Source organism: Hemiscyllium ocellatum, chromosome 26 (genome assembly GCF_020745735.1).
Source record: "Hemiscyllium ocellatum isolate sHemOce1 chromosome 26, sHemOce1.pat.X.cur, whole genome shotgun sequence".
Taxonomy (NCBI): domain Eukaryota; kingdom Metazoa; phylum Chordata; class Chondrichthyes; order Orectolobiformes; family Hemiscylliidae; genus Hemiscyllium; species Hemiscyllium ocellatum.
Genome location: NC_083426.1, coordinates 43,301,712 through 43,323,388, shown reverse-complemented (window position 1 = coordinate 43,323,388; position 21,677 = coordinate 43,301,712). Strand labels below are relative to the sequence as shown.

Here is a 21,677-nt window from a genome sequence, read left to right as displayed (position 1 = left end):
TAAGTAAATGTAATCTATATTTCAATCCCATTCAGCTCAAATTCAAACAGCACCCCACCATCCCTCCCTGCTGAAGCACATCAGTGAGGAACTTAAATACATCCATTCCCATCCTGGAGCTCTCAAACTTTCTCCCTTTCCCTCCCCATCCTGGAGCTCAAAGTCATTTGCTCCCCTCACAAGCCCAGGACTGCCTTCAAGCCCCACGTCCAGGCAGAAACTATCATAATGGTTTATAAGTATTCAGGTATACACTTGCAATGCTAAGACATCAATATGGGCCAAGTGCTAGAAAATGGGATTAGAATAGTTATGGCTTGTTTTTCCCTGGCTCACATTTGATGGGTGAAGGACCTTTTCTGTACTGTTGACCTCTATGACTCCTGCTATTTGCGGCTTGTTTTTAGCATATTTTCCCTACAGACTCTCTTGCCAAAAACCATAAACCCATATCCCTTAGTTCAAGTTAGCAAACAGGAACATTTTTTTGTGTCCAGACTACATAAATCTGACATGAAGTTTGTACACCTCAATTAAATCAGTGTTCAATCTCCTTTGCTCTAACATCAGCTTCATCAAGCCAACCTTGTAGCTTTCGTTACAAGTTCGCACTTATCTTTTACTTATAAATGGTGTACCATGAGAGGTACCTTGTTATTGCTTTTCACAGTATACATTTGTCCTAGACTTTATTGATCATTGCTAATAAAATGGTAGAAAAAAAACAATGGAACTAATGTGAAACAACATTTCAGCTAAACTGCGCAGCAGCCTAAAAACATTACTGTAACTTGATGCACATACAACCATAACAAAAATTTAAAGGGCATGCACACAGATAAATTGGCTGCATGCCACACAAAATTTTTAAGGCCACACTGACTACATTTGTTCACAATTTCCCCACCACCAGTTAACACCGATTCTACATTATTCTTCAAAAAGTCAGTGTTTTTTCCTAACGTGTTATGGTCTTACGTAGGTCACAATCTTTAATCTTAGAACTTAGTTTAAATGTCTTTTTTTTGGCAGCAAAACTGGTTCCCTCCCTAAATAAAATTATGTATCAATCTTACAAACAAAAATAATAATTACATACTTGACTGAGGTTAAGAGGCTGCCGTTGTCGGTATGTGGTTGGTGTTGTTGAGCTTGAAGTCTGACCACTCATAGGCATGCCTGTTTTTGCCTTATAAACATTCGAGAAAAAGCCTAAAAGGCATAAGAAATTCATAGGTGAGTGCACAATGCAAAACTTAACAACATGCTGTATTTCAATCCCCTTCAATACGAAGAGCTAAAATCAGGTGAACCTAGAAGTGAAAAAGGAAACAAACTTCCAAAAGTATAATTAAGAACCAATTTAGATCCACAATAAATAAATAAATAAATCAATCCAAAGTCAGACTGGTTTCACTTTTGCATGAATTGAGTTCCCAATATAACATTCATGGTTGCACAAAAGGTAATGTCACTCATAATCCAAAATCCCAGATTAACATCTGGGGTATACAGGTAGAATCTAAACTCAATCAGAAATCTGGAGTTGGATGCTAATCTCAGTAAAAGTGACAAAAAATCTTTTAATACAAAAAAATCCATATTGTTCACAAATGTCCTGGAGTGGAGGAAATCTGCTGATCCTAGAAGCTTGGCCTTCATATCACTGTACGTCCACAGTGATGTGGCTGATTCTATGGATGGGCAACAAATACTGGCCTTGCCAAAGGCACTCATGACACCACAAAGGGATAAGAATAGAAAAACTTGGGCAATTGAGTAAACGTAATACCTCTTTAAAATTATTTTTCCACCCAATGAATTTAGTTGAATCTTGTAATCACTTCAATACAAAACCTTTCTGATCTTCTTCCTGTAGAATACCTTTCATAGTGAGGACAGATTAAAAGGAAGGCATGGGACAGTTGAGGGAAAGAGGGATTGAATTTCTTATGAATATCTAGTGCTGCTACCAAATGGATGGAATGAATATGTAATAGTACTCCATGTCAGTATGGAGGTACAAGCAATGTTTAGATGTATCTTGATAAGCTTTTAAAACCAAGTGTGGATGTTTGCATTTCAAAGGTTAATAACGGTAACACTTCCAAATTAAAAATAGAGGTGATTACTTCATCAGCATCAGCAATTGAAGCCACATTTTAAAGGAAGTGAGACAAAACTAACTTCAAGGAGAGAATGTTAAAAAAAAATCTGTTTTTACATGTCTGAAACACTAATAAGCATATTTGATTTCAATGTCCCTCATTATCAGCTTGGTTGAGAAAGCTCAGATGACAAAACCAATTATACATTGAAGTAATTCAATTTTTAATCAATGTTGAATACATTTTGAAGCGAAGATAAAATTATCCAGCTAAGTTTACAGTGACGTTTCATTGCTGGAAGCACTTTGGTACACAATTATATTCCTACCTGACAAACTGTTGCTTTCTCCCATACTGTCACTGACTTGCGTCTTTAAAGGCTGTACAATGATTGTACGAGATCCAGAACTATGACTGGCATCCAAAGTTCTTTTAGAAGCTTCCTGTGTACTGCTGATAACTTGTGTTGCTCGAGGGCGTTCACATGGATAGGGACTGTTACTGTTTGAGGAGTCAGATTCTAAAGAATCATGCACAGTGACGTAACTGATGACATTTGATCTCTGCTTCGTGCTCGAGCTAAAGAGAAAAAAAGGAAAGTAAAATATTTACGATGGTTGTCGGGCCATCTCAATGCTCCCGGAAACTCAATTGTTGGATTTAAGTGACGGAACAGTGACACTTAATATTTGTTTGACCTCCATTTGCCTCTTTCCAACTCTGGATCAACGCTCCTTATTTTGCCATCCAAATACTAATTACTTTGGTTAAACTTACTGAACAAAGAATGTAGAAAATACAGAAATGCAAATTTTGTTGATCACCACAGTCCCAATTTCAAAACTGATCACTACCAGATTATCCAAGATAGTTGTGATTCCTCCTCTTGATCAACATACTGCTAGGAAGTGTGCATTTAAAAGGCATCTGGATGGGTATATGGGTGGGAGGGGTTTGGAGGGATATGGGCCTGGTGGTGGAAGGTAGGACTAGATTGGTTTGGGATATCTGGTCAGCATGGACGAGTTGGACCGAAGGGTCTATTTCTGTGCTGTACATCTCTATGACTCTATGGAAGTCAGGCAAGAACACCATTGAGGTCAACAACACTACTTGAAGAACAAGAGCATGTAAACACTATAAATAAAATGTGAAAGCACATCTAATTGAATATCATAAGGTATGTGCCATTCATAGATTATAAGCTGCCACAGTGTGTCAGGGCGAAAGCCAGAAACTGGACCCAAAAAGCTAAAACTACTGACAGCCTACCACTTGTATGGAATGAAATCTTTTCTTGGGCATCTGAATTTGTTGACTCTAAAAATTCTAGGACTTAGTTTAGCACTAATATTGCATTAAAATTTACAGAAAAACATTAAGTAATTTGATCCAAACCAGAAGGCACAGGTAAGATGATAATATCAATTCAAAGGCAAGTAAATAAGCAATGATCTGATGAACAACAATGCAGATTTCAATGTATTTTCAGCACCTCCAAAGTCAAGCAAGCTTTGACTGTCTAGGTTGCATTTGGAAGTGGTGTGGGCAATGTCTTCACCTCCAGTGATTATTTGTGTAGAATAAGATACCTACCTCCCAACCTTCTGCTTTGTTTCTTCCTCTTCATCTGTGTCACTACGAATGGTGATGACACTGACAGCAGGACTGGGTGTATCGGGAATCACAATGGTCTGTCGCTGATGGTCAGCTGTTGTGCTGCAGTATGGGGAGGGTGCACTTGATGGACTGTTTTGAACCACCATGTATGTTTGAGAGGGAGTGACATCCAACACAGGAACATTTCTGATACAGAATTAAGTAACAGACAAGTTTGTTATGGAAAACTAGTGATTTGAGATTCATGGCTTAAAATCATCAGTTAAACTTTTACAGAAGCTCTGTTCAAAAAGATATCAAAGCAGTTAGACTTTTATATAATTCAATTTTGAAGAAGCTGAGCTCATTATACACAGACAAAAAATATAATTTGTGTAATGCATGAAAGGTTCACATGCAAACCCACATATTCCGTCAAAGGTGGTTATTTTAATTTTAGTGTGTTGGCAATATACCATGAATGGACCATGAAGTTAGTTCAGGGATTTTCCTACTGTTTTTGACAACATAACTGCAAAAGGACCATCTAGAAAAACTCACCACACGTGTGCTGCATTTCATGCAGAAAATAGTGAATACAATGGATCAGATGTTACTCAAGTCCAGAGAGTAGTTATAAGTAGTTTCAAATTCAAATAGAGTAGCAAATTCTCCTCTCAGAATTTTTAAAGAATACTTTTTGATAATTTATTTCTTTTCCAACTCTTCCCTTGAAGATAGAGGTTCCTAGAAGGTGCAGTTTCACTGGTGCTTAGCATCACCAGTATCAGGGCTGAAGAGGCATTCTTCTGCAAGAATATCAAACTAAGTACTGGCACATTGCTAAACCAATATAGCACCATAGGCAAGCCGAACAACATGGGATTTGGGACACATCAGTTAGGAGCAGAAGTAGGTCATTCAGTCCCTCGAGTATGATTCACCATTCAACAAGATCATGGCTGACTTATGTGTGTTTCAAATCCACATCTATGTATACCCTTGATTCCCTTGTCTAATAAGAATCTACCCTCCTCCACCTTAAAAATATTTATTTCTCCTGTCTTCTGAGGCAGGGCTCCAAAATTGCACTACTCCCCCGAGAAAAAAATTTTCTTCATCTCCATTATAAAAGAATGCCCTATAATTTTTAAAACAGTGCCTCACCCCCAAAAAGGAACCTCCTTTGTTTTACATTAACACTTATGCACGCGTTTAGTGTGCCAACCAACTGTAGATGACATCTTTCACAAGTACAAGCAGGAAACATTGTTTAACACTTTGACTTCCCAATACAGTTCGAAAAAGCACAAAGTTCTGACTTAAATTACTTTATCCTTCTGAGTTTTCAAATGCATCAATTTGATCTTAAATCTGATTTCTGCTCAACTCTAGGCAGAATTATTTCAATTCTTCAAGTTAAAGAGTTCCTACAAAGGTATTCAATTCATTGCCAATAATTACATTTCTAACTTAAAACAATAGTGCATGCAAGGAATTGTTAATTCCATTGAATTAAGATTTCTTCACTGCACTACCAAATAATTAATATTTCAGATAAAAAGTGTTAAATAAGCAAAATAAAAACTTTTCCAAGTCTCCTGACTTGATAAGTTAACGTTCTGAATGGAAAAATATTTTAATTTCCCCATAGTACATTAGAAGGTTGAATGCACTCCTGAAACAAAACATCACACATCATAAACCATGCAAGGAACATTCCTGTTGCACACAAAAATGATTATTCAACCATAATTTTTCGATTACTCTGTACATTTATAGCATCTGTTTACTTCAAGCCTGAAACATGAGCAGGTGATTTTGCAGAAGAATCCACTTTGACTTCAGTGACCTGTACTTTCTACACATTTCTTCATGTTTTAAGATCAAATCAGTTACTTCAAATACTCTGTCATCCCACTATACTGAGGTTGACTATTCTTCCCTTCTTTGTGATTTAGGATCAAGATTGTTATCTTATTAGACACAAGGAACAACCAGAATATAGTAATTTGTGTTGATAGGACAATTTTGTTTGGTATTTGTTTGATCATTTGTCAATTAATTCTGCTCAAGAAGCTCAACACCATCCAAACAAAACAGCCTGCATGATTAGCTCGACATTCAAACACTTTCAACATTCACTCCCTTCACCACTAACACAGTGTACACTGTCTACAAGATGTACTGCAGCAATTCATTAAGGCTGCTCTCCTAGCAATTTCTAAATTCACAACTATCTGGAAGGGCAAGTGCAGCAATTTCATAGGAGCACCGACCCACTGCACATTCCCCTCCAAGCCACAAATCATCCTGACATGGAACTGCATCATTATACAATCAATGCCGCTGGTCAAAATCACAGAACTCCACATCTCTTAGGTAAAGTACTGACAGTATATTTATCCAACATGGGCCACGATGGGTGAAGATGTCTGACCACCTGTACCACATTTTCAAGGACCATTAGGATTGAGAAATAAATGTTGCCCCAGCCAGTGTCATCCATATTACGTAAATGGATTTTAAGAATATATTGGTAAAATCTGAATGTTTAACTTTTTGAACGCATTACCCATGCACTCAGCTAGCCTCTTCCCAAAATAATTAATGCTTGTTGTGACAGCTTCATAAGGGTTCATGTGCCTGCATCTCCCTTATGAGAGATATTTGAAAGTAATTGTGATTGAGTTCATTACTCTGGGGTATTACATCTGAGGACCTGTTTTCTGCTAGATCTAAGGAAGCATTTTCAACAGTCATTTGACAGTCATGTGAAGATCTAAGCCTTTTTATTTTCCCCATTCTGGGTCTAGACGCTAGGACACCAATGTCTACCAACACCCCATTCCACATATTACGGCTGAGGAGAGTAGAGGTATATATTGCTCTTAAATGCATGTACATGTTCTAGGCCTAGTGACACAGATCAGAGTACCCTTCTTGTGGAATCAATGGGCATTAAGTGTCCCTTGCTTTTCAACTGGGGATGTGGAAAGGGCAATGTAGTATGCAGAAATACAGGGCCACAGGACAGTAATCAACAGCAGAAAACATTGCGGATAACAAATCTGATTTAGCAAAGGGAGTTGATGCCAATGGAGCATTACAGTTACTCAACTAATGGGCTCGTTGGAACCAGCCAGCTTAGCAGAAACCAGAGACTGAGTCAGGGATCTTCACTATCTCAATGGATCAATTCTACAAAAAGCAATACATTTACTTAGCCCTAAATATTTTATCTAAAATGAAGTGTAACTGATTTCATCCACTTTATTTGATGCACATGGATTATGTTTTAAGTCTACAGTATATGCACTTTACCTTGCATTGTGAAGCTGTTTATTCCTTTTTGAGGAAGACCTGGAGTTTTGCTGCTGGCGTACCACATGGGCAACACCGACATTTAGTGGCTGTGCAGCTAAAGTCACATGGCCAGCCAACAAAGATGGCTGCTGCACAATGGCATTATATTGGCTTCCATGGGAATGTGCATTTCTGAGAACAAAGAGTAAAAACAATGTAAATGAAAATAGCAAACAGTTAACATTAAAACAACAAAGATAAGTGAACTTGGTACCCAAAAACTGGGTTCAGAAAGATGGGTGAAAGCTATAAATAAAACCGTCATTGATGACTCATCTTGTTGCAGTACTTTCAAAAGTTACTTTGAAGTTTAAAAATCACCCAATTAAGTTACAAATTACCACTGCAAAAATAAAATAAGCTACATGATATTGTTCAACGTTTTTATTCAGTACTACAGTGAACCTAAAAATATCTTTTATATTTACTTCCCCTCACCCTCAATAATCTTAAATTTGTGTCACGACAAGGTGCAGCATTATCTCAGATTTTCACAGTTGTCATTTTATATTACTTCTTAGTAGCAGAGATAAACGATATCATTGGATTCTACAGTATATGCGATGATTATGTTATCGGACTAATTGAGGCTTGGACTAATGATCCGGAGACAGAAATGCAAATTCTGGAATAAAAAGCTAACATCAGCAATGGTCACCTCAAAACTAGTGGACTGTCATAAAAATCTATCTGGTTCACTGCATGGCCCTTCAAGGAACTTGGTCAGCCTGGACTAACAGCAACATGGTTAGCCGAAAAGCCATTCAGCTTCATTCAAGAAGGTGACTCACCTTCTCAAGAACAATCAAGCATGGGGAATTTTTCCAACAATGCTCAGTCTGTGAATGACCAATTTAAAAATTCTACAGTATAACTCTCAGAAAATGCACTTGAGTGTAACTTCCATTTCCATTAACCTTAAACTAGAGTATATCATAGCACTTGATAATTAGTAAGCAAACCGAGGTATCAGTTTTAACTCATACCCAAAAGATCAAATGTACTCATTTCCAAAAGGTTATGCAGCTTGTTTTTATTGCTCAAATGTACTTTCCCTTCCACATAACTCATGAAAGATACAATGACAAAAATTATCAGCATGTCCAATTTATTGGAAGTTACCATACAAGGAGGTAATCTTATTTGGGGAATTTCTACAAACAGAATTTTTTTTAAAAAGCACCAATTAGAATTAAACACATATCTGGGATCCAGATTTTTTTTGTTAAAACATCAATTTGATTTTTTAAAAGCATTTTCATCAAAATTGGCACAATTTCATTCGAGTGATAATGCTACTGGCAAACTATTATTCAAATATTATTCCATTCCAAGACAAGCCTTCCTTGTAAATGGATGGAAATGCAAAGAATAAGAGCTGAAAAAGAAAAATGTTTATTTCCTTAAAGGTTACTTGCCTCCAATCTGTTATTTGCTGGGTACTAGTCATAGCATCTGGTATCACAGTAGCATGTGGAACTGAATTGTGGACAGCCACTCCAGGCAACTGTTGCCAAGTTGATGGCAACAGGATTTGTTGGGTTCCTCCAGGCCACGCCTGCTGCAAACAAAGACAGACTGTCAAGGTTGCCACTGCCTGGAACATGAGCCCAAAAGTTTGCAGACACCCGAAAAGAACACAAAGCATCTAGGTGAAGACCGCACACAGCTGGCAAGAGAAGCACAATGGTAAAACAAAGATCTGTGATGTTAGATTTACACAACGCCTCCCTCCAAAGCCAATACCTGCACAGGACAAGGCATTACAGTTTAATGAGAGAAAGAGAAAGTGAGTATATCCAATATCTCGCAGCTCTGAAGCAGAAACAAACATTTGGATATTCTGTGCGACGAGCCATTCTGCAGGAATACGAACACACAGACACAGCGATCTCTTCTAAGCAGGCTCATGCCAAGCAGCAAGGGGAAAAAGGGAGGGAACATTCTAACCAACCTTTGATCTGCGATAGCAAAATGCACGTGGTCATTGGAAGCAACTGCAGAAGTTGGATGAGCCATTTCAAAAATAAACATGCTACTAATGTTTAATTTCAGACCACAAAAATTATTTAGCAATCTTACAATCACCTAAGTGTTTCAATAATTGTTGAAAACAACCACCATAATTAATTTTCCTTAATATACGAGCAAATCCGCAATGGATATAGTTTTTATAACAATAGGAGTTGGTTTCAAAAAACAGGCATATAACAAATGCTACAGGAAGTAATTCTGACAATCACAAGTAGTGCACATTTACATAGTTTCACTGAACAGCATGACACCATCAGGGACAATTTTAAATATCAAATACTTAGCTTATGATTTCCCTAACATCCCAATTTTAATATGACTTCATATATAAAGATTAGATCAGTAAAATAAACATGTTACAGCTATTGAACTCACTGAATAAGTACCCAATTACTCCGAAACCCATGATTAATGATTCTGTTAATTTGGATCCTTGCAATATGCTTCCCAATTCTTTCTTGCCAGTTCCCACCATTAAGATGGAATGTTTTTTTTGAAAAACAAAGCCAATTGCTAATGGGCTGTAATTTAATAGCTGTAATGCTTTACTTATTTTTAATCAAAGGATAGTTTGATAGGGGACAGGTTTAAAGTTTTTTTCCCAAAGGAAATTACATTAAAGATTGAATATATTAATAACATCTGATGGTCAGCTGTGATAGCAGGTTTTGTCTGCTATTAAAAGGCTATTTGAGGCAGTAATTAGACAGGATGCAAGTTAGTGACCTTTTTCAAAGATCAAAGGTATCCAATGCTGTCATTGGTGTGATCACTCACATCCCTGCAATCTCAATTTAAATCCATAATTTTACCTATTACTATAAATTTTAAAGAAAACAAAAATGCTAATTAATTTTTGCAGTCTTCACTATAAATTTGCTCAACTGTTAATCAGTTCAGATTGAGTCAATTTTTAAAATTTGACTACGTCACCAGTCATTGACTGCTTGTGAATGAAGTATCAGTTTAAATCCAATGGATTCAGCATTCCTAAAAGGCTTTAAAATCTGGTTGCTATTGTCCAGCACAACTCCTGTTTCAGAAAAGTCATGAATGAAAGAACTATAAATCAAGTCTACAGCATCAAGATATGATATCCCAGTCCCATGTTTCTAACCATGCCCTGTGTTCATCTGCCTTCCCTGTTAGGCCTCTTGCATTGAAATAAATGCAGTTTAATATTAGTCCTACCTTGTTCTCTGCTTTGTCCTTGTCCTTTGTCCCTGACTGTTTGACTCACTTTATTTCTCAACTGTACCAGTCTCAGATTGATCTCTTTCCTCGCTATCTCCCTGAGTCCCACCGCCCAACTTACAAGTGTAAATCCTCCTGAGCAGCTCTAGCAAATCTCCCTGCCCTGACTGTTTGACTCGCCTTTGTTCTCAAATGAACCAGTCTCATATTACAGAGGAGGAAGTGCTGGATGTCTTGAAATGCATAAAAGTGGATCTGATCAAATGTATCCTAGAATTCTGTGGGAAGCTAAGGAAGTGATTGCTGGGTCTTTTACTGAGATATTTGTATCTTTGATAGTCACAGTTGAGGTGCCGGATGACTAGAGGTTGGCTAACGTAGTGTCACTGTTTAAGAAGAGTGGTAAGGACATGCCAAGAAACTATAGACCAGTGAGCCTGAAATCAGTGGTGGGCAAGTTGTTGGAGGGAATCCTGAGGGACAGGATGCACATGTACTTGGAAAGGCAAGGACTGATTAGGGACAGACAACATGGCTTTATGTGTGGGAAATCATGCCTCAGAAACATGAGTGAGTTTTTTGAAGAAGTAACAAAGAGAATTGATGAGGGCACAACGGTAGATGTGATTATATGGACTTCAGTAAGGCATTTGACAAGGTTCCCCATGGGATACTGGTGAGCAACGTTATGTCACATGGAATATAGGGAAAACTCGCCATTTGGCTACAGAACTGGCTCAAAGGTGGAAGACAGAGGGGGGTTTGGAGGGTTGCTTTTCAGATCAGAGGCCTGTGACCAGTGGAGTGCCACAAGGATTGGTGCTGGACCACCTTTCGGCATTTATACAAATGATTTGGATATCAGCATCAGAGGTATAGTTAGTAAGTTTGCAGATAACACCAAAATTGAAGGTGTAGTGGACAGCGAAGATGGTTACCTCAGATTACAACAGGATCTTGACCAGATGGGCCAATGGGCTAAGAAATGGCAGATGGAGTTTAATTCAGATAAAGGCGAGGTGCCGCATTTTGGGAAAGCAAATCTTAGTAGGACTTATACACTTAATGGTAAGGTCCTAGGGAATATTGCTTAACAAAGAGACCTTGGAGTGCAGGTTCATAGCTCCTTGAAAGTGGAATCACAGATAGATAGGATAGTGAAGGTGGTGTTTGGTATGCTTTCCTTTATTGGTCAGAGTATTGAGTACAGGAGTTGGGAGGTCATTTTGCGGCTGTACAGACGTTGGTTGGGCCACTTTTGGAATATGGCGTGCAATTCTGGTCTCCTTCCTATTGCAAAGATGTTGTGAAACTTGAAAGGGTTCAGAAAAGATTTACAAGGATGTTGCCTGGGTTGGAGGATTTGAGCTATAGGGAGAGGCTAAATAGGCTAGGACGTTTTTACTTGGAGTGTCAGAGGCTGAGGAGTGACCTTATAAAGATGTATAAAATTGTGAAGGGTATAGGTAGGATAAGTAGACAAAGTCTTTTCCCTGGGGTGGGAGAGTCCAGAACTAGAGGGCATAGGTTTAGTGTGAGAGGGGAAAGATATAAGAGAGACCTAGAGGCAACTTTTTCACTCAGATGGTGGTACGTGCACGGAATGAGCTGCCAGAGGAAGTGGTGGCAGCTGATATAATGGCAACATTTAAAAAGGCATCTGGATGTGGGATTTGGAAGGATATGGGCCAGGTGCTGGCAAGGTGGAACTAGATTGGGTTGGAATATCTGGTCGGCATGGGTGAGTTGGACCGAAGGATCTGTTTCTGTGCTGTGTACCTCTATGACTCTATGGTAAGACAAATGGTACACTACAGTTCCACTAATAGCACAAACTAAACCTCTAACTGGCCCGATGTTTGCACAATGCAAGGCAATTTTGTCATCTTAACCAGAAATTCAGTGTTTTTCAATTACACATGTGCGCAAATTTTCGGACTGAACAATGTGAGGAGAGAAGGAGGATGTAATAGTCAGAGCAGAGTTTCATTAACATGTATCATCAATATCCAATAGCCTCTATGGGTAGCCACCATGGAATCGTATGGATTTTGCAGCTAGGCCCAGTTCAGCATCAAATACATTTTAATTACTTATTTATTTAGTATAGCAATATACATCCTCTTTGCACATCTGTCCTCTTGAATGCAGACACATCTCTCAAAATAGGATAACTGAACTACCTCGATGCACAAGAATTTTGAACAATGCATTATATAACTTATAATCAAAATTATACTCTATTATTATAACTATTTATCCAACATTCAATTTCAAAACCTTTTATAAAAACAAGTTCAAGATCTACTGACAATCCTCAATGGTATTTCAAGTCTTAGAGACTAGCTGGTTAGGAAAGCATCATAGGCTTCTAGCAAGCTGTTTCTATTCAGAAACTGCTTTACTGTAACAATTACAATGGAGCAGAAAAACTGACACAAGAGAGGAATCTTAATTACATAGTTTAAAACATTGAAAACAAGTTATTCAATCCAACTGGTTTATAACAATAATCTGTACTCCATACAAGACTCTTCACAGCCCTCAAACTAAAACTGTCAACATCCACCTATTCCTTTTTACCTCATGTGCTTATCCATATTTCCCACATGTTTTGAACAAAATGAGGCTAGAGGGAGAGGGAACAACATAAGTTATGTCAATTCACAATCCACTTAAAATTACTGAGTTCCATCTGGCAGAATCCAGAGAATGTCAAAATGATTTCCCTTGAAATGATTTCCATAAAGCGGAATTCATCAAGATGACCTGTCATACTATTTTATGGACAGAATCATTCCCTCCCTCCCTGCAACCTTATGCCTGTAAATAGACGACCTCAATCTAACTCGATATATATGAAAAGATTTGGCAGTTGTTACAATTGATGTATTTCTCAGGGAATTTAGATACAGTCAGGCACAAATGTATTCCACTGTAGTTGGTCCTTAAAACAATTTGAGCCTTTTAGAAATGCTGAGTATTTTGGACTCAAGTATAGCTTGTTTCACCAGAATGCTCAGAAGAGTAAGAAAGACAAGACGTCCAATGACGTGGAAAATATATAAGGCACACAATGATACATGCTTCCGTTTCTCTGCAGCAGCATTAGAGGAGCATCTGTTAGTGCACAGAATCACACCGAGTGGGAGCATTTACCAGTACTGTGGTCGTCTGATCGACCAGCGCAGGCCGGCCGGCTGCGCAGTTCAGGGTAAAAGGGACCGCGTACTGCGGAGCAACAGTGGCAACGTGAGGATGTAGAGTGGCCACCATCAGCGGTGTGCAGCTGCCCTGTAATGGGGGGGTTGGGAGTCAGTTACATGATATATTTGTTCTCAAACATGCAGTGTCCCTTTTTGATGCTCAGAATAGTATGAAAATTTAATTTTGAGCAAAACAAAAAACAAACTTAAAGACAATACTGTGCATGTTAAGTGAACCAGAAATTTAGCTGAGTATTCAAATTTGGTTTACTTGGGTTTCTTGAACCATCCATCTCATTCAGATTTAAGTTTAAATCTAAAACCAGCAGGAATGAGCCATGAGAAAACCATAGCCAACAAATCCCAATGCAATAAAACACTCTGAAAAGCTAAACCCCCAACTATTTTAGAAGCAAATATAAATAATATATGCAAAGTAATCTACTATCAATACCAGATTTGATTTTAAAGTGGGGTTGATGCACATCTTAATCAGGCATATAAAAAGAGACACTGCCAACTGCAAATTAAAGAAAAGTAAAAATCACCATCATAGCTTTAAAAATCATCAGCAAAAGGATGCATTTTTATCATTATAAACTCAAAGAATCCCCAGTGTGTGGAAACAGGCAATTTGGCCCAACAAGTTCACATCGACCTCCGAAGAGTAACCCACCCAGACCCATTCCCCTAACCTATTACTCTACATTTGCCTGTGACTAATGCACCTCGCCTATACATCCCTGAACACTATGGGCAATTTAGCATGGCCAATTCACCTAACCTGCACATCTTTCGATTGTGGGAGGAAACCGGAGCACCAGAAGGAAACCTACATAGACGCGGGGAGAATGTGCAAACTCCACACAGACAGTTGCCCAAGGCTGGAATTGAACCTGGGTCGCTGGTGCTGTGAGGCAGCAGTGCTAACCAGTGAGTCACTGTGCCACCTGGAACTACATTTTCTGCCTTTTTTTTCTTTATTTTCCTCCTCACCATCATTCCCCAAAAAAAACTCAACAAAATCATTAAACAAAGACATCTATAATAAGATGGTCTCAAAACTCCGCACTGAAATGCATATCCTTCAGCAATATGGCATTCAAAGCTATGAGGTATTTACCATCATGTACACAATTACATTTTCCAACACTGTAAAAAGAAAGGTTATTATTTATTCCATATTGCCACAGTCCTAGAAGAAAAAGAGAATAAACAGAAAGACATTCCCTGATACATTACAATGATTTGTGGCAAAACTCATTTTCAGGTTTCATTGGGTTCTGGATGACTCTGAATCACTGCACTAATCAAGCTCAAATTGTAGAATTACGTCCAGATGGAGTCAAAAGAAGATTGGATTACTGTTCAAATAAAGACTGCAAATGGACTCAAAAAAGGATGTGATATTTTGCCGAATTTCCAAACAGCGTGTTTCCAATGAAACGATATCTATATTGCATAAAAGACACTGAAATTGACATAATGGCAAAAAGGTACCACAACTGTGAACCACTTGAGCATTGTAACCCTAAATGTTAACTCAACACCAATAACAGAGCTATAATGTTTTGGGTTTTTTTTTATATAGATACAAGTTAAGGCTGTTGGCCTGGACAACTAGCTTCCTATACACTGATTGAACCAGTGTGGTTTTAGATTGTTTTTGGGTTTTAGGCTGCTTTTAACAGCTGAACCTGATGCAAAAGAGGTCATTGTTGGCTGCATGTGGACAAATGTAATAAAAGCTATCATACTAACTGAATTTTACTTCATCTACCCTTACTGATTCAAAACAGTCTATGAGTCACATCTGAATAGACAGAAATTATACACTAGTGAAAATGTGGATTTGTGAGCAAAATATTTCAACTCCAGCAAGTGAATTAAAATAAAACATAGAACATAGAAGGATACAGCGCAGTACAGGCCCTTCGGCCCTCGATGTTGCGCCGACCGAGTCCTACCTAACCTATACTAGCCCAATAACTTCCAAATGCCTATCCAATGCCCGCTTAAATGAACATAAAGAAGGAGAGTTCACCACTGATACGGGCAGGGCATTCAACACTTGGACATAAAACTGCAGTTTATATGCTTTTGCTACTATGGATGGATGGGTATAATGTTATCATCCCTGTTAATCTTTAATCATAGGTGCAGATATTCCAATGGTCAGACAATGCAGACTGGAGTTGTGCATCAGGACCCGGAGGAATCCCAGATACAGCTCATTCCATGGCTACTGCACGGGAAGCTGAAACGTCTGTTGTACAATTTTCCTGCAGCTCATATCCCCTAAAAAACAAACCTGCACTATCAAATAATTCAAAAAGCTCTGCTTCTGTTGAGTTAATTGCTGTTTGGGAAAGATTAGACAATTAAAAACTTTCATAAGGATAACTATTAAGCCGTCACCACACATTGCCTCAACTAAATCTCCCTGAACCACTAGACCTCTGGGACACCTGACAACCATCAACCGGCCTGCAGAACTGGCAGTGACTCCTTCCTACCCAAGTGTCTGAACCCCAAGGATTTGATACCATCAGTGCCAGCCCGAACTCCTGGGACCCACCACAGCCAGCCCAATCAATCTTACCACTCTGAATCTGACCCAGTCGCCACTCACACTAACCTGACTGCCAACCCAAACCTACCTACCCTGATAATCTCCCAGCCACTCTCAACTTCCAAATGAATCCCAATCATTACCAGCCAATCTTCTCGTTCAACCTTGCCTCTTCCACCAGCCCCAAATTTTTTCTGCCACTTTGCCAGCCCCAACACCTGACTTGCTCGCTAGCCCAGGCAGCCCTAATGGAAATCCTGGCTAAAAATGCAGAAGCACTCTATTAATGTAATAATATGAGTGGAGTGGCAATCCAAATGGCTAAGATATTCCTAGGAATGGCAAGGCATTTTTTTAAAAATGGACAGACTTCAACAAGACCTGATTCAAATACAGAGTATGGCCTAAGCAAAAGCTGGCTAATTTATTATGAAGATGATGATCTGTATCGCTGAGACTATTTTTTAAAAAAGAAAGGATCTTCCCTCCCCACCAACCCCATCCATTAATATTGGGAGGTAGGAAAAAAATGGCTTTTATTTTCAGAATGTTGTCAATTGTCTCAACTGCTATGGTGGACTTTTTCACAGTTGTCAAAATGCAAGCAGAGTTTTAACAGCAGGTTGTTGGATATGTAGTGACCTGAAACCTGCTCATTATGATGGAAGGTCTAAAACATAAATACATCTTATTTTAGTTTTATAGTCACAAACCAAAAACCAGGTAGGGAAAAGCTGCTAGCCATAAGTGAGTAATTATACTAACATTTAGTTAATACCAGATTGTGGAGGCATACATTCCAAAGGCTCTTTTCATTTGTTTGATGTATATACTACCCGAAAATGTTTCAGCATGAGGGGCACAATTTAAATAGAGATATTGGTATGCTTTATGAAGTTATTTTTGTCATGTGCAAACTACTTCTCCAAAGTTAATCTTTTAATATTTTATTCAAACAAATAACTTCACATCCACACAAATCCTTAAGTTTTGCTTTCTTCAAGTTAAAGCCTCTGGCTTCTATTTTCCTTTGCAGCTAAATTACTGTCAGCTGCACCTTTTCATGTAATTCAATAACTTACACTTGATAAAAGTAATTGTTTTAAGAATTATTAAGTAATCTATAAATTTAAATACTATGATAAAATAACAAATACATTTGACAACATACTGCCTTTGTGGTTTAGCAAATTAACTCGAGAAGTACTGTGACACAAGCCACATAGTCCCAGAATCAATCCCGGTTAATTAATTTCAGAAGGACGGTGGCAGGGTGTTACTACAGAACTCAGTGGCTCGAGAACATATCAAAGTGCACAATGTTATCCTGCTAAACAGAACTAGTGCTGATTTTAGTAGCCAGTGATTGAATAGCTTGCTAGCATCAAATATCAAAATTCAACCATGGAGACAAGTTATTTGGGCGAAGGATTGGAGAACTGGTCTAGTTTAAAAAAATGTTTTGGAAAGAAAATTAATCAACAAATAAATGTTAGCTGCAGTTATTTAAGCTTACAAAATATACTGAGTATTTGCAAAGATCCTTGGAAAAATAGTTTTATGTTGAATTGTAAATCAACATCTTAAATAGTTTTAACTTTAATTAAGCAATCACACAGGCAACCTTCAGAAGGGAAATTGTACTTTTGAAAAGTTTTAGCCTGTAGTTATTAGTTTTCATGTTGTTTCACTGGTAGACAAACAAAAGAGTGATACAAAGGGGTAGAAAGTTATCAATGGCCATTGGTTGCTTGTGATATTTAACCATAATGATGTATGACTGTCGAGGCATGGTACCAGAGAGATGTCACCATCTGATGGAGCCCAGCAAAAGTTAATGTGTTCAGGATTGGGAAACAAATTTCAACTTTAAATAGACTGGTCAGCCACTTACCTGAGCAAGAACACCTGGCTGAATCTGAATGGACTGTGCAGCTGGTGCTTGTGGTACAACAGGCACTGCATTCTCCACTCTAACAGAAAAGCCAGAATGTTTTGCAGATGCTTGCAGCCCTGTCAATAAAAAGACACAGCGTGTATGTCCAGTTAATTTCAAAACACAAAAATAAAGTTAAAAGGTGACTTTTTATATTAAACAGAACAGCCAAAATCTTTCATAAAGATTGCAATTCATTTACTATCACAGGGTAACAGACAGACATTCATTGGACATTGCAAGCGCCGGCCTCAGCTAAATTCAAGGTGCCTGTTCAGCCCCCCGGACAATCATTACACACCATCAAAATCACATTATCTATGGCCTATTTCTGCTATTATATCTTATGACCTGTTCAAAACCTACTCAGCAGGCTAGCTTAAACCAGACCTCATATTTAATTCTCTACATGAACTACCCAAATAGTGACAGAAAAAATGAATTTAAATGTGGATTCAGATGCTGCTCTGGAACACCAAGCCTTACCCATACTAATCTGCGCAGGAAATTCTGATGAAGGAATTCCTGATGAAGGGCTCCTGTCTGAAACATCAATTTTCCTGCTCCTTGGATGCTGCCTGATCTGCTGTGCTTTTCCAGCACCACTCTAATCTCCAGCATCTGCAGTCCTCACTTTCGCCATACTAATATGCTTCCAGCTCATTAAATAATTTCAACTCCTAGTATACAGAATTAGTTTATTCTGTAATTAAAGATTTCACTGCGATTACTCCTCAACTACAGTTGCTGTTTCTTTCAAGCTTTCAGTACTGACCAATGTTTTCTCTCGCCCTTTCAATGATTTCTCAATGTTTCCACTGAATCTCAAACTGCAGCATCTCAATGAATAGCACTCAAAAGATTAGATGTCTAACAGCTCCAATTATTTTTTTAAAAATCAAGATGCCAGTAACTGACAAATGTAAATCAGTATTGATTGTTAAAATAAAATATTTTCCAATCAAATCCAAAATCTTTGCTATGTTCCATAATGTAATGCAATTTGAAAAGCAGTCAACAAGCAAAATCAATAAGACTCCACAGAAATACAATCCACTGCTGACCACAGGGCTGAACAATTTCCAAACTAAATTAAACATAAGGTTTGCCATAAAATAGTGTAGTCTATATACACACTCAAAATTGTAAGGCTGATGTTGCTCTTTGAGCTTGGCAGTCTGTGCACATTAAATAGATTTTGGAAGGGATTCAGATTTCAGAGAGGGTATTTGAATTGCACGAGGATCTTGGCATTTGTATTAGACAGTTATGAGGGGCAGAAAAGACGTTTACCTTGAAATGCTGGTGGACACACAATGAGGGCTTGTTGAAAGGGGTCAGCCTGCGCACACAGCTGTGTCGTTCCAGCCTGCAGAGGCATACTTGCTTGTGCAACCCCTGCCACGGGTGCTGCTGCAGGCTGGTAGAGTGCAGGTTGGTAGTTAAGCAGAGATACATCAGCACTGGACAGTGAAAGGGTTGCAGCTGTGGAGGTAGGTGCCAGGGTGTTGGCCTAAAGGAAGTAAAGAATTCAAGAATCAAATTATATGTTAGTAATATAACAAAGTGGGAGCTTTTCATAGGATTTATAACAGAATCGTATGCAAGTAGATTGTCCAGTTAAAAAAAATTACATTTATAGCCAGTTTAACCATTACCGCTGCATGTCATAATCTTTTCCTCAAGAATTCCAAGAATATTCTACACAAACAATTATCTCAATACATCTCTTGAGGATTATCTTTTTACAACTGCTATGTCACTCAAGTAATTCCCAAAATAGATATATCAGTACTGAAATAGTATTTTCACAAGGTTCTCCTTTTTTCCCACAAAGCAGTTTACATCCATTTACACTGTTCCCATCCCTCATTTGATTTTGAGCAAAAAAAGTTACACTCAATGTTAAAACCTTTCAACCACTAAGCGGCCAAAGCTAACAAAATCCTATCCATAAAAATATAAAAGGAGTATGTTCTTGATTAATAACAGAATCAAGGCTTAAAGGGAAATGGCAGAAGAATGGTGTTGATAACCATACTAAGCATGATCAAATTATGGAGCAGATTCGATGTGCTGAATGGCCTAATTCTGATCTTATGTTTTACTGTCTAACAAATCTGATAGCTTTTGAAATAATTTGACTTTCGATTCTAAGTACTGCAGATGGTGGAAATCTGAAATGAGCACAGAAAATACAGCAGGGCAGGTAGTAACTGGTATGAAACAATTAATGTGAGATTATGACTTGCAATTACAGAATGTTATCAGTGCTGTTAGGAAGGTTATAAAGTGCTAATTGAAAGATGAGGGTCTGTTTCAATGCAGCTCAGCAAAATTTTAAAAGAACAGTTTAAGGACAGAAAGGTTAGTATAGGAGAAGAGTCAAGTAAAAGTTGGGAGTCACATCAGTGGATTGGAGAGATATTCCACAAAGCGATCACCCAATTTGTGAGGTCTTCCTTGCACAGAGTAAAATAGATCACATTAACAACTGAAAATTGTACTAAACAAAAACAATACAAAGTAAGTTGCTGTTTCTCCTGGACAGGGCAGTTTGGAAAACTAGATATGAGAAAGGAGAAGGTAAAGGGTAGGTGCAGAATTTCTTGTATGCAAGGAGAGGGAGGGCTTGACAGAGAAGTGGACTGGTTTGCTGCAGGACCAGAAGTCACTTCATAACATTGAAAAGGGACAGGAAGCTCTGTTTAGTGTTGGCATCATTGTAGCAATGGTGGAAATCTGTTGACTGTGCACTACTTCTAGACCAAATCCTTGTTTCTTTACTGTGTCACTGGCATATCCTTTCATCCTGTATCATCCTATACTGCATCTTCCAACCAATTAGAAACCATCCTTTTTATTCACTGTCAATACACGCCACCCATTTCCCCACCTCTGAATTAGTTTAAAGCCTGTTATACCTAATTTTTGTAGGTTCTAATGAAATATCATTAAGCATAAATGTTAATGCTGTTCCTCCACTAACAGATGCTGCCTGGTAATATTTTACACACAGGTATTAAAGAAGGGGATCCACTTTACTTTGTGGGCCATAATAAGAATGTTAGTTTATTACTCTTGAAAGGAAGGTAATATTAACAAGTTACACATCAGCTACACTCTCTGCTCTACAATTAACCTTTATATTGATATGTCTTAATCATAATAGAACTGATTAGAATTTCTGAAGCTACCTCACTTAAACTTACAGTTCACCTGCACATTTTGCTTTAAGAATATAGAGATTGAGGACTGTTACCCTATATATGGCGTGCATATATCTAGCTTAGTCATAATCCCTTCCAGAAGACACCTTCCCCATATCACTCATGCAACATTTCAATTGCCCTTACTGCTCTTAACATTTATTTTCTTTCTCCAATTCCTTCTTTTGGAATTTAGTACATACTTGCTATCTATCAGAGTATTAAAACATTACGTTTGTCCAATAACTCATTTGCATACATTGATGTAAAATAGCCAATATACTTAAATTAAAAAGGACACTACATTGGTAATTATTTTAAAATACAGACAGATCGTGAGATGTGAGAAAAAATGCAAGCATCGTTATTTTCTAACAAACAGGTTATAATGTGAGAGACATCAGTAATAACATAGGGTTTAAGAAAGACCTGTAATTCAATCTCAAAAACAGA

The 21,677-nt window shown here is 38.0% G+C and overlaps 1 protein-coding gene across 3 annotated transcripts in view; it reads right to left on the bottom strand.

The window, feature by feature from the left end:
• The window catches only part of LOC132828438 (homeodomain-interacting protein kinase 1-like), a 101,208-nt gene that overhangs the window by 7,051 nt on the left and 72,480 nt on the right, over positions 1-21,677 (bottom strand). For 2 of the 3 annotated variants that reach the window (XM_060845566.1, XM_060845567.1), the window contains 8 exons: positions 19,309-19,528; positions 17,974-18,092; positions 13,461-13,595; positions 8,492-8,634; positions 7,032-7,205; positions 3,705-3,914; positions 2,437-2,687; positions 1,100-1,212 (listed from right to left, as the gene is read on the bottom strand). In XM_060845566.1, coding sequence (XP_060701549.1) covers positions 1,100-1,212; positions 2,437-2,687; positions 3,705-3,914; positions 7,032-7,205; positions 8,492-8,634; positions 13,461-13,595; positions 17,974-18,092; positions 19,309-19,528 — 1,365 coding nt within the window. The remainder of the gene's footprint in view (positions 1-1,099; positions 1,213-2,436; positions 2,688-3,704; positions 3,915-7,031; positions 7,206-8,491; positions 8,635-13,460; positions 13,596-17,973; positions 18,093-19,308; positions 19,529-21,677) is intronic. The other variant, XM_060845568.1, reaches the window with a different exon arrangement.